Below are 14,857 nucleotides of genomic sequence, written 5' to 3'. Positions count from 1 at the left end.
AACATTTTCTCTTCTACAACAGTTAAAGTAATCGCATAGTTGGAAAAAAGAATGTATTAAGCAATCTTGTTGGGGAAATTTAGATTTTTTTTTTCCAAGGAGACTTCATTCTTTTTACAATGCCTTGAGACAGAAGGGGAGTCCTTATCTTGTATAGCTTTTTATAGATATGGAAATTTGCTCTTCAATTTAGCTTGCTTCTCTACACTCACCTAATCATCAATCAAGTATCCCTTTTTGTCTACCTGGTCTCCCTGGTACATACACAGACTTCCATTACTCCAGAATTCCTGTCTCCCCTCCTCCACTTCCTTCTCTTAAACAGGCTCTCTTTCCTTTTAAAAATAGTCTTAATTGATTTTGAATAACTATTCAAAACTTTATCCTCAGTTCCATGTTAAAATTAGCCTTTAATAATCTGAAGGCAGACTTCAATTGTTTAAAATATTAATAAGAAGCCCTCGGTAGAGTTACATGTATCAAGAAGTACGGTTGGGAAAAATGTAGAAATGACTAATATTTTGGGGGAAAAAAAGTAGTTTTTTTAGGGGGTGGGGCAGAAGAAAAAAATAGTTGGTAATTTAAAGAATTGCTAAGGATCATTAAAGGAAATGTATTCATTATTTTAAGGCAATAAGAAATAATCATCTTTCACTTAGGACATTGGAGTGGCAGCCTTTCCTGGTTATGGAATTTGCGTGACATCTAAAATTGTATTTCCGGAAAAAGGCAAATGACGATTAATAGTAACTTTGTATAGAAAGGCAGATGCCAGCGAGCATAAGAGTGGTGCATGCAGCCGGTGGTGATGCTGGTGTCCTGGAAGCCGTGAGGTGCTCATCCATTACATGGCCATCTGGAAGGTAGGGGCACTTGGTCATTAAAGGAAATTCCTCCGGCAGTTTATCCTGCTGCCCACACACATGGCCTATCCACACGAGCCAAAGATCATCTGGGGCCCAACATTTGATGAGGACAGCGTGCTTATGGGATCAACAGTACCACTGACATGAAATTCAGACTCTCTTGAAAGAAGTCTTTTAACGTAAGTTGCCACAGGCCTGTCAGCTTGCTCTACCCAGGGCACTCTCACACCTGGTAACCTACACTAGCTGTGAACAGATTCAATTGCAGGGATGGGCAGAGAACTTGGGCTCTGATAATAAGGAGATGGCACGTTTTGGGCCTCAGGTTCCAGGAAGAAATTACGGTCCCCACCCATGCAATCATCCAACTTGCACTTACCAAACACTTATTCTGTGCCTGACACCCGGGATGCAAATGGCAATGACACAATCCCTGTCTGGGCCAGGGGTCTCATCCTGTACTCAGTGAAGCATTTGCTTTCATTCACTTTCTGGACTTGAACATTTTCAATTTCTAACATCTCCGAGGGGCAGAACTACGAGGGGCCTGTGAACGAGGGTGGTCCTAGAAACCTGGCTCAGGTAGGGGTGGGGAGAACACCCTCCTCCTGTTCTCCTCTAGGTCCTGCCCTTCTTTTCACCGTTTCCCTCAAATCAGTAAAAATCAGTAAGGTGAAAGGGTTCTGAGACCAGTCACCAGGGGGGCCATGCAGGGGCCTTTCAGGATCCAGCAAGAAGTCCCCAGAGGGTCACGCCTCTGGTGGAATTTGCTGTTGCCATGGGTTCTGACCTACTCTCCCTCCCTGGAGACTGTTTGGATCTCCCTGCCCAAAGGAAAATGCTAGAGAGCATCTCTTGGTGTTTAGAGACGAACTCCTTTCTTGTTTTTCCTCAGTAGAAGTTCACAGACTCTAAAAATGTCAAATAGACTTGAAATAACTCTCCACATGGAACAGCAGGGCTGGCCATGTCTCCGAGGGAGTTTATACCAAGGATGTCACGGTGACTATCTCATCTGGAGTCCTCGGTGCTTTTACAAACAGTACTGTGGCTTCCAGGCTCTGTCAAGCCATGAGGTAGGAGGAGAGACCCTGTAAACTAAGCACCCCCACAGGCAACTAAGTCACCAAAAGGGCAAAAGAAAGAAGGGGACATCTGCTTACCACAGCCAGGTAGAAATGTCTGAGGAAGGCAGCGGAACCGGCCGCGCCAGCATTTACACATGGAACACTTCTTGGGCAGCCAGGTGTCATGGGGCACAGACCCACAGTTCCTGAGAAGGAGCAGACGAGGCGACACCTGTGCATTTGACATTCCACGTCTCTCCACCCCGTCCCCGCCCCTTTCAATGGCTTACTCTTTGCGCACATCGTGCTCACAGTTTCGTCCATAGAAGGAGGGGGGGCAGGCACAAAAGGACCCCAGCATGCAGGTTCCCCCATTCAGACAGCAGGTTTTGTTTAGCTCCTTACCTGAAAGGTAAGAAGAGGTGGCTGAGAGGGTGGAGGTGGTGCAAAGCCTGAGGGCAGGTCCTGCAGGCAAAGGTTAATACAGCGCCAAAGACTTAATCTCCCCAAAGCATTTGTAGATGTCTAAGAATTGTAAACCTCACAGAACAAGACTGCTTGTGAGTGTTCCTTTTGCTTCCCGTGCCTCTGAGCAGGGAGATTGTTTTCACGCACAGGCCAGCAGTGGTTCTGGAGTCCCTGGCATGAAGTGGAATCAGCTGAGGGAAACTGTTCCAGGAGGTACAACAACCCACAAAGCCTGTCTCACCTCCAGAACCAAAACCAAAAACCAGTCCCACCACCCGCCCAGTTGAATCAGGTGCCCACCGCTACAGGTGAAAGTGTTAAAAAGGACCAGCACAGAGATGACCTAAGGCAGGGAGGTCTTACTGTCCTGTATTCCCACGGATGGCACAAACTGGGAAGACCGAGGATGAATTGCAGGCTCCTCATGGGACCGAATGTCATCATCTCTGGCGGCCAGGTCTTTCTCAGATGGACGTGCAAGTTCATGGTGTCCCAACCCTTAACAACAAAAATCAACTCATGGAACCTGTATTTCAGGCCACATAAAAATCGTCAGTGATTAAAAGAACAAAAAGTCTCTCACCAGCAACTAATCCCAGTTCAAATGCTTTGGAAATGGCCATGATCAAAATCACACTAGGAAGAGGAAATCAGACTTCTGTTAGCAAAACAAAGCAAATAAAACCCTATGAGTTAACACCTGGGCCCTCTTATCAAAAGGACAAGACCACAGACCTCTAAGGAGAAGTTGTAGAGCATCGTCTTTCTTTTTGTTTTTCCTTTCTTTTCTTAATAGATGACTAATTGATCATAAGGAAAAATGTTGAAAATAAAAGTCACCAATATCCAACTCTTTTCAATATGTATCATTATTTCTTAGGCCCCATTCTCATATGCACATTATTTTAAGTAGGTGTAAACGTCCTATCTTCTATTTCATGTAACACATATCTTTTCTTCTGCACATAGTTTTCATATAAGAATTTAAAAATGGCTGCCTGACATTCCATGTTATTGACGAATCACATTTTACAAACTCTTTCACTTAAACCAGTCATTTGAAATGTTTTCAGGTTAAAATTTTTTTTTGCTGTTATTCTTAATGGTCTTGCAAGTATTGAACCTGTCTATACCTTTCACCCATTCAGAAGATTTTAAAGTTGGTTGTAATACTGACCTTTATTTACACACAAGTAGGAAAACACTTAACCCTTTCATAGGCAGAGCCAATAACATAATTGAAAATGTTAAAAAGCAATGGCAAAGGTGGATGTAAACAAAAGTGTGAAGTTCCAGGTCTTTCAGGATAAACAGCAGAGTTATTGGTAGCTCTTTCAAGGTTTGAGCAAGATTAAAAACATCACAGATGTAGAACATTATTTCCTAAGCTGGCAATCTCTAGCAATCAAAACTTCACATTCAAGATTAACTCATACCTGGAAGAGAAGCGCTCCATCTTCCTGCCGTCCATAGGTTTTAAGAATTTAGGGAGGGAAATGTTAGCATGCCTTTAATTCACACAGTCATTGCCAAAACATCCGGAGGAAAACATTAATTTCCTGAAGCGAAAAAGGCAATTTAAGAAAAATATCACAGATGAGAAATATGCTTTCCCCAGAAGGTCTTCGGAAAAGCAAAAGCCAAGATGTCCTGGGAGACTGGGGGTCTCTCGGCCCCAACGACTGTTTTGACCTTGAGCCAGGTTCCCAGCCTTCCCGGGCGACTCCTTCCTCAACAACAAACCCCTGGCCTGGCGGGGAGGACCCTCAGGTGGGCGGGGAGGCGGGAGGCCCACGCCCATTACAATACCTGAGCACTGCGGGGATGGGAGGCGAGAGGCGGTAAAGCAGCTTAAACAGTTACAGAGAATGGAAAAGGTGGAGTCTTGTCAAACTGTGGTTAATTAGTCCTAATATCTCTATCATTAGCTTCAGGTTAAAAACACCCGATTTACTCAAAAAAAAAAAAAAAAAAAAAAAAAAGAAAAAGGCAAATCAATGACTCTGTCAAGTTGGTGATTACAGGTTGGAGGAATGGTAGAAAGTAATTGCTTTAATTAGGAAAACCTAAACCCCAGGTTTGGGTCTCTCAAGGCGTTTGATATTGATCTCTTGACATTTGCTTCCATCTTTGTTTTGCCAGGAAAGGTGTGTTGAGCCCGGTGCTCCGCCCGGAGGATGCTCGGGGGCCAAGAAAGGTGTGCTGGGGTAAAGGCTTGGAGGCTCACAGTCGCGGTGGAAGTTCAGGGTCCGTAGGGGTCGTGAGGGGCTCCTGACGCGGTGCATCGTGGCAGTTCCAGACGGACAGAATTGCAAGCGGAGGCTGGAAGGGGACCGGGCCGGGCAGGCGTTATTCTGGAAACACGCAGGACGGCAACGGAGGTCGTTTCACACTTGCCACCGAGTTTCCCTTGGATTTTATCTGCCGCCCAGCGCCCCCAGTGCGGCCTCTCCGTCCCCCGCCCGCCTCCCCGACACCGGGAGTTAACCCCGATTCAGAAGCCACGTGCAGCCGTGAAAACGTGTAGTTGGTGGCTCCGTGGAGCCCCAGGCGCCCCACGTGGACAGGCGCGTCCACGAGCGGGAGCCTTCCCACCTGACCTCTCAGTCCTCCGGGTCATTTGATTTGTTACTAAATACGTCCAGAGTCACGTGTAGTTTTAAAATCTCACTTAATTATAATTTCTAAAGGAAACCTTGGCATTAACCTAATAATGCCAGGCACACAAATATGAAGCTTTTAAGTAGTCCTGTTTTCACCCATGTCAGTTCACTGGATTCAGGTGGTGGCAGAACGAATTGGCAGCTTCTGAGGCCATCTGAGTTTCAGTGTCTCCCTGTGTGAACGCCTCGGGTCCACAGGTGCTGAGAAGAGCTGTTCTTTACTTCTACACCTGATCTTGGAAGAATTAAACTTAGAAGTTTTTATTGGGGGAGTGGTCCCATTCGAGCCATGGTGGGAGGCAGCAACCTTTCCAACTCAACAGGCAGTTGGCTAAATTGCTTCAACTCTCCCTGTGTGGCCTTTGCAGCTTAACTGCCTCAAGAGGCCTGCTGAGATCCATAGGGGAACTTGGCCTGAAGCTCAGGGAGGTGGCAGGTAGGGGAGGGCACAGCAGGCAGAAGGCTAACCAGCTAGAGACAGAGCACATGTGTAGGGCACTTTGTGCATCAGTCCTCAACAGCTGCACGTGCTAAGTAGACAAGTAGCGTGGACATTAACAGCCTCAATTTATGGACGAGACAACTGATCCCATTTGGGACTTCAGTGTCTTTGCCTTGGAGGCTGGGCAGGTGTGTGGCAGGACTGGTAGCAGAACACACACCCCTGCATTGCTACTTCCTTGTTTAGAGGGGCTGTTGTGGAACTTTCGGAGCTGAACTAGGACCCCTAGAAATCACCTCGTTTTCAGAGGAAGGAAATGAGGCCCAAGTCTGGTGATGTTAGCATGGCTGGGCTACGTTCAGCACAGAACCTGAAGATGCCAGCCTTTCTGCCGCAGAAAATGCCTTCTCATCCGAGGACCAGAACCCACTGTAAGGATCTCCATTCTCCACAAGTACAGAGGGCAGAGGAAGCTGAGTGTATCCAGGGTAGACATAGTCTGGGCAAGGACCTGGGATAGGGAGAGAAGAGGAAGGGAAAGGCTGTGCATAAGAGTGGTCAGATATTTGCCACTGGGCTGGATGCAAGGGCGGTTCATTTAGCAGGTATTTAATGAGTCTACTACTAGGTCACCTATAGACTGGGGCTGGGCTCTGGGCAAGCAGTGGTGGGAAGTGACCCCACTGTGAAGTGTGGGAGAAAGAACAGTAATTAAGGATTGTAATTGTTCTAACTGCACAAAGTTGCTGTTGCCTCCAGGTGGGGGAATTGAAGGGCTACCCTAGGATGGCCACCTGACACCTCTGTTTCCTCACTGCTGAAACCGACAGAGGCTGTCCAGCCCAGTGTGTCAGAGGATCAGGCCTAGGGTTGAGAAGTGCTGTGGAATGGGGGTTCCCCAATCGAAGGCAGTCTGGACTCTCTCTTTTTGAAGGGCCCTGATAACTAAAAGTGAAAACAGATGCTCTTGGTCTTGGATGTTCCAGTATTGCCCTTGAGCTGTTGTGTATTAAAAACTGGGGCAAGAGATAGATTGTATTTAAAAATCACGCAAAAAAGCGTTTGACTTAAAACCATCCAACCAACCAAGAATAGTGGAACCAAAAACATCATAATCAAAGGACAGACTTCCAGCATCTGTCTAAAATTCAAGGAATAAAAATTTGGAGAATGGGATCAATTTTAGCTTTAAAAAGCCAATTCAAACTTGTTTCAATTGTTGAGAATACATAGAATTAAATCCTAACTAAAGAGATAATCAAAAGAGCAGCCATTTCTGCAGTACAATGACCAGGTTTCAAGGTAAGCCTACTTAGGGCTGCTAGGGAGACCTTGCGTCTTACCTCTGTCATTGTCCCCCAAACATTCAGGCAGGCCAGGAGACAGCGGAAGACAGTACTGGGAATTCCGTATACAGATGTACCCTCCTGCTGAGGAACGGTGGGGCTTCTAATCCCATCAAGCTCAGCTCCCACACCTTCTGATAATACCTGAGTAACACTTGCTGAAGTCTGTTGTCCACCCAGTGTGCCCTGGCCCTCTCATTAGCAAGTCAATGGCTTTCTGTTTCCACTGGCGAACTCAACAAATAACAACTTGAAACCTCTGTATTTGCCACAGGTCTCTGTGTGGGGTTTAAAAGGATAGAGTTCTACATTCAAAAATCTGCAATCTACTGAAAACACTGGCCAGCCGCCAAAAAACAAACAAAAATCTCCAATCTTAGTAGGGAAGATGTGCTCAAACAACTCATCTATATTGTTAATAGATGGTGTAAGAGGTACAGAGAAGGGCTTAGGAGAGGACTCTGTTTTTTCCTGTGTGTGTGTGTGTGTGGGGGGGCTACAATCATATTTCTTCTCATGTAGACGTATCCTAAGTTATTTCATTAGTGGACATGATGTATTTCTATGTTTTCTGAGGAACTTCCTGTACATATATCTTAAAATTTGAGTTAGTCCTTAGGTAGGTGAATGCTTAAGAGAATATCCATCTGGTAAATTTCTAGCATGGGAATTGCTTGGTTAAAGCATGGACATTTCCAAATTATTTTCCGAGACGGCTGCACCAGTCTCCTCTCCTCCTCCTCCCTCTCCCAACACCTTGTTGACAGCTCATCTCCCACATACTTATCAGCCCTGGCTGCAACAAGCATCTTCATTTTTGGCAATTCCATATGTGAAAAATAGTATTTTGTTGTGTAGATTTGCATTGTTTCCTGTGTTTGTTGGATGTTTGAATTGCATTTTCTTTTCTTTTCTTTTTTTTTTTTGGTGGCTGGTTAGTACAGGGATCTGAGCCCTCGACCTTGGTGATACAGGGTGACACTCTAACCAACTGAACCAACCGGACAGCCCCTGTATTGCATTTTCCATGGCACTTGAACTGGCTTCTTTGAGACTCAGCCCAGATGTCATTTGCTCTGAGAAGCCCTGGCTGAGTGCGTCTTCCCTGCCCCAGCTGTGCTGGGAGCCCCGTCCTGGAATCTGCTGCCCCAGAGTTTACCTTATTTGGTCAACACTGTGTTGTAAGCTGCTTGTTTTCTTGTCTTTCAGCAGCTCTTCCCTTATCCCCCCAGATGAAGAGGTCCAGAAACCTGGTCTTCCAGAAATCTCGGCTTCCCCAGCCTCTAGTGCAGTGCCTGCCTGTGCAGATTCCCTTTCGGCTTAATCTTATTCCAACAGCCACATCTGTGGCAGACAGAAACGTTAAGTCTTGGTTGGACCTGTTTTCTAAAATGGGGGTTGGGCAAGGGCAAGGTGTTTGAGAACCACTATGAGAAAACAACTTGTCTCCCCAATTCTGGGCCTGGAAATACAACAAAGAATACCCTCTTCCCCCAGCAAAGAAGGAAGGTCCTAAGTGCTTCAAGCCATCACTGATATGCCAAATTCCAGGCAACTTATTCAAAAAAGCTCACCATATAGAAGACAAGATAATTTTGATGCCCTTACTGATAACCATGTTAGTGTGGGGAAAGTCTGATTTAGACCTTTAGACATTATATGATTTAGAATTCTTTGACACCAAATCTTTATCTTTGCAATCAAATTCAACAAATATTTACTTATTTTATTTTATTTTATTTTGTCGATATACAATGTAGTTGATTTAACAAATATTTACTGACCAGTTAATCTGTGTTTAGCATGGTGGGATAGACAAGAGATTTCCGAGGTTGGGTTCTTGCTCCCCTCACCGAAGATAAGACAAGCCCAGTAATCTAAACCAAGTACCATTTTAGTATGATCAAAAAACTGCTATGGAGGAGGAGCAGTCACTTCCTGATTCCCCGCTGACCAGACTGAGGCCAATTGGGCCCCAGCGGACAGATCGATGAGCAGACAGATCCCTAGGAGTTACACTTGGGAAGGCAAGCAGGGGTCCTGCCTGGTTTTCACAAGACTTGGAGAATCTTCATTTAAAAGTGCTCCTCAAGTGGATTTTGTATTTGATTACATTCTTCACAACTCTCAATGGTTTTGAAATGGATTAAATGCAAGTGGAGGGAGGGAGATTGGGGTACAATGCCCAAAATGCTAACAGAAATAGATTAAAGGTCTCTAGTGAGAAGGTGTCCCATGTGCAAATGACCCCAGGCACTTTGAAGTGTGCCCTCCTCTGTGGAACTCCATTGAACCAGACTGGACTTCTAACTACTTCTAACTATGAGATAATGAATGGGTATTATATTAAGCCACCAAGTTTGTGAGAATTTGCTACACAGCAATATAAAATAAATACAAACACTTTAAAACTTCTTAATTGAAGTATATCATGCATTCATAAAAGTGTGCAAGTGATAATAGTTAAATGTTAATGAATTATTCCAAAGTGAGTGTCATGTAACCACGAGAACCCCAGAAGTCCACCGTATGCCTCTTCCCCAAAGCTAACTGCTTTTCTGATTTCTAACACCATAGATTGGTTTTTCCATGGTTTTGAATTTTATATAGTCACAAATGCATATGTGTCTGCTTTTTGCTAAATATTATGGCGGTGAGAGTCATTCGTGTTGTTTGTAGAAGTTTGCTCATTTTTATTATTTTATAGTATTCCACTGCATACTATATAAAGATTTAGCATCATTTATTGAAAGGATCATTCTTGTATTACTGCTTTGTAATGCCATTTTCTTCAGGAATCCATTGTTCATTTCTTTTTCTTCTTCTTCTTCTTTTTTTTTTTGGTGGCTGGCTGGTATGGGGGCCCAGCATATGGGTATCCATAAGGCTACCCGGTATGGGGTACCCTTGACCTTGGGTAACACCATGCTCTAACCAACTGAGCTAACCAGTCAGCAGTTGTTCATGTATTTATGAGTTTGTTTCTCTGTGCCTTAGTATGTTCAGTTGGTCTGTTTGTCTCTTGTACCAGTACCATTCTGTCTTCATTACTGTAGCTTTTTAATAGTTCTTGATATTTGGCAGAGTAAGTCCTTTCCCTTTGTTCTTCATATTCAAAATTGTCTTGACTTTTCTGAGCCTTTTACATTTTTATTTACATAATTTTTAATTTTTAAAGAAGTTCTGCTGGAATTTTGATTAGGGCACATTGACTCTTTAGAGAGGAACTTGAAATTAACATCTATATAATACTGAGTATTCCGGTCCGTGAAGATTTGTTTAGGTATTTTTTAATTTCATTCAATAATTAGTATAGTTTTCTATACAGAGGTATGGTGAAGTTTTGTTAGATTATTTGGTTTTTTAGTGCTAAAGTATATGATATCTTTTACTTCCATTTCTGTGGTGGCTGATTTTTATGTTAGCCTTGTATTTGGTACACTTATGGAGTTTACTTATTATAATATATTAGTTTGCTAGGGCTGCCGTAACAAATACCACAGACTGAGTGGCTTAAACCACAGAAGTTTGTTTTCTCACAATTCTGGAGGTTAGAAGTCTAAGATCAAGGTATCAGCAGGTTTTGTTTCTTCTGAGGCCTCTCTCCTTGGCTTGCAGACGGCTGCCTTCTCACTGTGTCCTCATGTGGACTTTCCTCTGTGTATGCATATGTCTCTGTCTTAATCTCCTTTTATAAAGATACCAGTCATATTGGATTTGGGCCCACCTATATGACCTCATTTCGTATTTTCATTACAATTTTAAAAACTCTGTCTCCAAATACAGTTGTTTCTGAGGAACTGGAAATTAGGAATTTGAAATTGAATATGAATGTTGGTGGGACCACAATTCAGCCCCTAATACTTATCAAGTACCATAATTTGGATTATTTACATATAAAATCATTATTGGTGAATAATTATACTCTTTATATATGATAAATATATATAATAATTTTTATCTTAAAGCCTCTTTTTGTCTGATGTACTTACGGCACCTCCAACTCTCTTTCAGTTACTATTTATATATTTTTTCTATTCTTTTACTTTCAAACCATTTTTGTCTTTGAACCTAAAGTGTGCCTCTTGCAGACAGCATAGCTGACTCATTTAAAAAATATATCTGCCGGGCCGGCCCGTGGCTCACTCGGGAGAGTGCGGTGCTGATAAAAAATATATCTGCCAATCTCTCTCTGTTGATTGGAGTGTTTAGTCCATTTACACTAATTGTAATCACCGATAAGATAGGATTTATGTCTTCTGTTTTGCTATTTGCAAAATATGTGTTATATATATGTTATATATTTTGTGTTTCTTTTTCTACTGCCTTCTTCTTGTTAAATCTGTATTTTCCAATGTATCATTTTAATTACATGTTGTTTCTTTTCTTTTCGGTGGCTGGCTGGTACAGAGATTGAACCCTGGACCTTGGTTCAACACCTTAACATGAAACAATTTAGTTCAGATTAATGCCAAGTTAATTTCAATAGTGTACGAAAACTTTGTTCCAATATACTGTCATTCCTTTGCTACTTTGTGGTATTATAAAATCCATCTTTAGACATTATAAGCTCATTATCACAGTTTTATAATTACTGGTTTATGCAGTTGTCTCTTAAATCAGGTAGTCGAAGTGTTATAAACAAAAATACATTTATAGTGTATTTTATATTTGCCTATGTAGTTACCTTTACTTATGCTCTTTATTTCTTTGCATGCATTTGAATTACTGTCTACTGACCTTTCATTTTTGCCTGGAAGACTCTCTTTAGTGTTTTTTGTAGGGCAAGTCTGCTCCCAGCAAATCCTATCAGTTTTGTTTTTTGTTTTTAAATCTGGGAATGTCTTAGTTTCTCTTTCATTTTTGGAGAATACTTTTTCTGGATATAGACTTCTTCATTGACAGTCTTACTTCCAGCACTTTGGTTACAGGCATACCTTGTTTTATTGCACTTTGCTTTATTGTGCTTCACAGATATTGCATTTTTTACAAATTGAAGATTTGTGGCAACCCTGTATTGAGCAAGTCTATTGGTGCTATTTTTTCAACAGCATATGCTCATTTCTTGTCTTTGTGTCACATTTTGGTAATTCTCAGAATATTTCAAACATTTTCATTAATTTTATATCTGTTATGGTGATTTGTGACCAGTGATCTTTGATGTTACTATTGTAATCGTTTTGGGGAGCCACAAACCATGCTCATATAGGACAGTGAACTTAATTGATAAATGTGTGGTGTTTTGACTGCGCCAATGACCGGTCATTCCCCCATCTGTCCCCATCTCCTTGGGCCTCTCTATTCTCCGAGACACAGCAACATTGAAATTAGGCCAATTAATAACCCTGCAGTAGCCTCTAAGTGTACAAATGAAAGGAAGAGTCACACATCTCTCACTTTAAATCAAAAGCTAGAAATGATTAAGCTTAGTGAGGCAGCTTAATCATTTAAGCTTAATCATGAGGGAGGCGTGTCAAAAGCCAAGACAGGGCAAAAGCTAGGCTTCCTGTACTAAACAGTTAGCCAAGTTGTGAACGTAAAGGAAAAATTCTTGAAGGAAATTAAAGTGTTACATCAGTGAACACATGATAAGAAAGTAAAACAGCCTTATTGCTGATGTGGAAAAAGTTCTAGTGGTCTAGATAGAAGATCATACCATTCCCAACATTTCCTTAAGCCAAAGCCTAATCCAGAGCAAGGTCCTAACTCTCTTCAATTCTACAAAGCCTGAGAAAGCTGCAGAGGGAAAGTTCAAAGCAAGCAGAGGTTGGCTGAGGTTTAAGGAAAGGAGCCGTCTCCATAGCATAGAAGTGCACGGCGAAGCAGTGAGTGCTGCTGATACAGAAGCTGCAGCAGGTTATCCAGAAGAGCGAGCTGAAATCACTGATGAAGGTGGCCACACTCAACAACAGATTCTCAGTGCAGATGAAACAGCCTGTGTTGGGAGAAGATGCCACCTAGGACTTTCATAGCTAGAGAGGAGAAGTCAATCTTTGGCTTCAAAGCTTCAAAGGACAGGCTGATTCTCTTGTTAGGGGCTAATGCCACCGATAACTTGAAGCCAGTGCTCATTTACTATTCTGGAAATCCTAGGACCCTTAAGAATTATGCTAAATCTATTCTATAGAATTCTATAACAGGAAACTCAGTGATGATCTGTTATACTGGTCAGAGTTCTTGTTATAAAATTTCTGGGAAGGCTGGGGAACCGTGCTGATACTGCAAGGACTAGGAAACATGTCTGACTGGACCACACTGCAGGGATGTTCAGAAGCGATTTCCTGATGCATAACACCTGAAGAGGTCAACTTGTTCTTTATTGGTGGAGCCCCAGTGATGACACCAAAGCCCAACAATTCTCTGAAGAATGATATTCAAGCAGGCTATGCCTGGGCTGTTCAGCCCACGTAAGTCAATAGTCATTGCAATTAGTTTACTTAAGCCTGGTTAAGTTGAGTTTTCTACCCTCTTTTGACTATGTTGCTGCTCACCTCCTTGGCTCCACCATTTCCTGTTGCTCCTGGGTTTGCTTCTGGTCTGGTCTATGTCATCCCTTCTCCTATCTTGATGCTGCATTGACAGCCCTGAGGCCAGGGCCCCTATGACCGAACTTGTCCCCAGATAGTATCTCTCTGCTCCCTGCTTTCTTGGTCTTGAAAGCAGCCCACTGCCTGGTCTGTCCTGGCCTTGTTGGGGATACCCTGGCACTTTCCTTACTTCAATGTACTCTTCAGTAGGTGAAGAGTCACACACTGATGATGCATCTGATAGCATAAGTACCAGCATAATGCCATGAGGGAAATTAATCGAAGGACGGTGCATGACACAAAACAGGCTGGCTTGTCTATAACTGGATCCTTCTGGCTGGAGCAAGTCCACAGTGAATTCAAGGTTTTAATAAAGGGGAAAAAAGGCATTCTTTTCTGTTTTGATTTCTGAAAATGTTTCCTATTTTCCTTTCTTCTTATTCACCCATAAAAATCACCAGGTCTGAAATTTATTTTATAATTTAGTCTCTAGATAAGTTGCTTGGGTTTCTTAGAGAAAAATTTCCCCAGGGTTCTACTCAGGCCCATGTGTGGTTTGATCTAAGAGTTGCTATTGGCCTGGTCTTTGTTTATGAAACTTTATTTTTAGGTGTTCTTTGTGCCAGTGTTCCAGGGTCACTGCTGTGCCAAATGGATGCCATCACTTAAGGCCATGCTTCTTGGATTTTCTCAACAAGTTTATTTAATGTCAGAGAGGCAGGAGAGTACATATCCCTAGGCATGTTTAACCTGCTGTAGGTTACTTAACCTCAGCTTCATTATCTGTAAAATGGCAATATAAATACCTAACCCACAGAGATGACCTAAGGTATTTGAGAATGTTACTGTATTTCTGCATGCCTCTTTTGCCTGAGACAGGGTCAAGCAGCACTCACTTGTTCCTTCATTCGTTCACTATTTCTACCATGTGCCAGGTAGTGGGCTAGGTACTGTTACTATAAAGAGTTAAACAAAGGTTCCTATTCCTAAAGCCTCACAGTCAGGAGGAAATGGACATGCAAGTCAGTGAATTTACTTACTGTTAGAGTGCAGAGGACTTGACTGATTCTGGGGATGGAGGGGCAGGCTGATGGGGTTGATGGTGAGAAGGCAGATTCTGCAGGGCCTATGATGATTCAGTGGTGTAGGAGAGGTGGCGGTGGTTGGTTTGGAGGGAAATCTGAAGTTTCTAGTTCCCTAAAGGCTTAGAAACTAGAGATATGTGTTTAAAATGAGGGTAAACAATCTTCTGGGTATAGCATAGTGTCTCAGAAAGATCACTGGCTTTGTGCCTCACAAGCCTGGGTCCAGTGACAATGTCCACCTAACAGCAGGGAATCCTTGGGCAAAAACTTAACCCCTTAGGCCTCATTTCCCAGTCAGTAAACTGAATTGAATAATGTTTCCCTTTCGGTGTTACTGCCAGCAGTAGATGGGATAACAGAAAGTGCTGAATATAGTTTCTGCTATGCAAGGAC

General features: G+C 42.8%; 1 protein-coding gene across 1 annotated transcript; it reads right to left on the bottom strand.

The window, feature by feature from the left end:
* Nucleotides 1-740: 740 nt before the first annotated feature.
* CRIPTO (cripto, EGF-CFC family member) lies at nucleotides 741-3,872 on the bottom strand. Its single transcript, XM_063115397.1, has 6 exons — nucleotides 3,838-3,872; nucleotides 2,985-3,037; nucleotides 2,765-2,899; nucleotides 2,224-2,338; nucleotides 2,030-2,139; nucleotides 741-856 (listed from the first exon to the last, which is right to left on the bottom strand). Exons 1-6 carry the CDS (start codon nucleotides 3,870-3,872, stop codon nucleotides 741-743), a joined length of 564 nt encoding a protein of 187 aa, XP_062971467.1.
* Between the last annotated feature and the right edge of the window lie 10,985 nt (nucleotides 3,873-14,857).

This window comes from Cynocephalus volans, chromosome 11 (genome assembly GCF_027409185.1).
Source record: "Cynocephalus volans isolate mCynVol1 chromosome 11, mCynVol1.pri, whole genome shotgun sequence".
Taxonomy (NCBI): Eukaryota; Metazoa; Chordata; class Mammalia; order Dermoptera; family Cynocephalidae; genus Cynocephalus; species Cynocephalus volans.
The sequence above is the reverse complement of the archived record's forward strand: the minus strand, read 5'-3'. Positions and strand labels throughout refer to the sequence as shown.

Coding starts and splice junctions, on each gene's coding strand:
- CRIPTO (XM_063115397.1), bottom strand. CDS start 3,872: ATGGACGGCAGGAAGATGGAGCGCTTCTCTTCCAG. Junction 2,900..2,984: donor TGAACTGGGATTAGTTGCTG/GTGAGAGACTTT, acceptor TTTGTTGTTAAG/GGTTGGGACACCATGAACTT. Junction 2,140..2,223: donor GAGCACGATGTGCGCAAAGA/GTAAGCCATTGA, acceptor GCTCCTTCTCAG/GAACTGTGGGTCTGTGCCCC.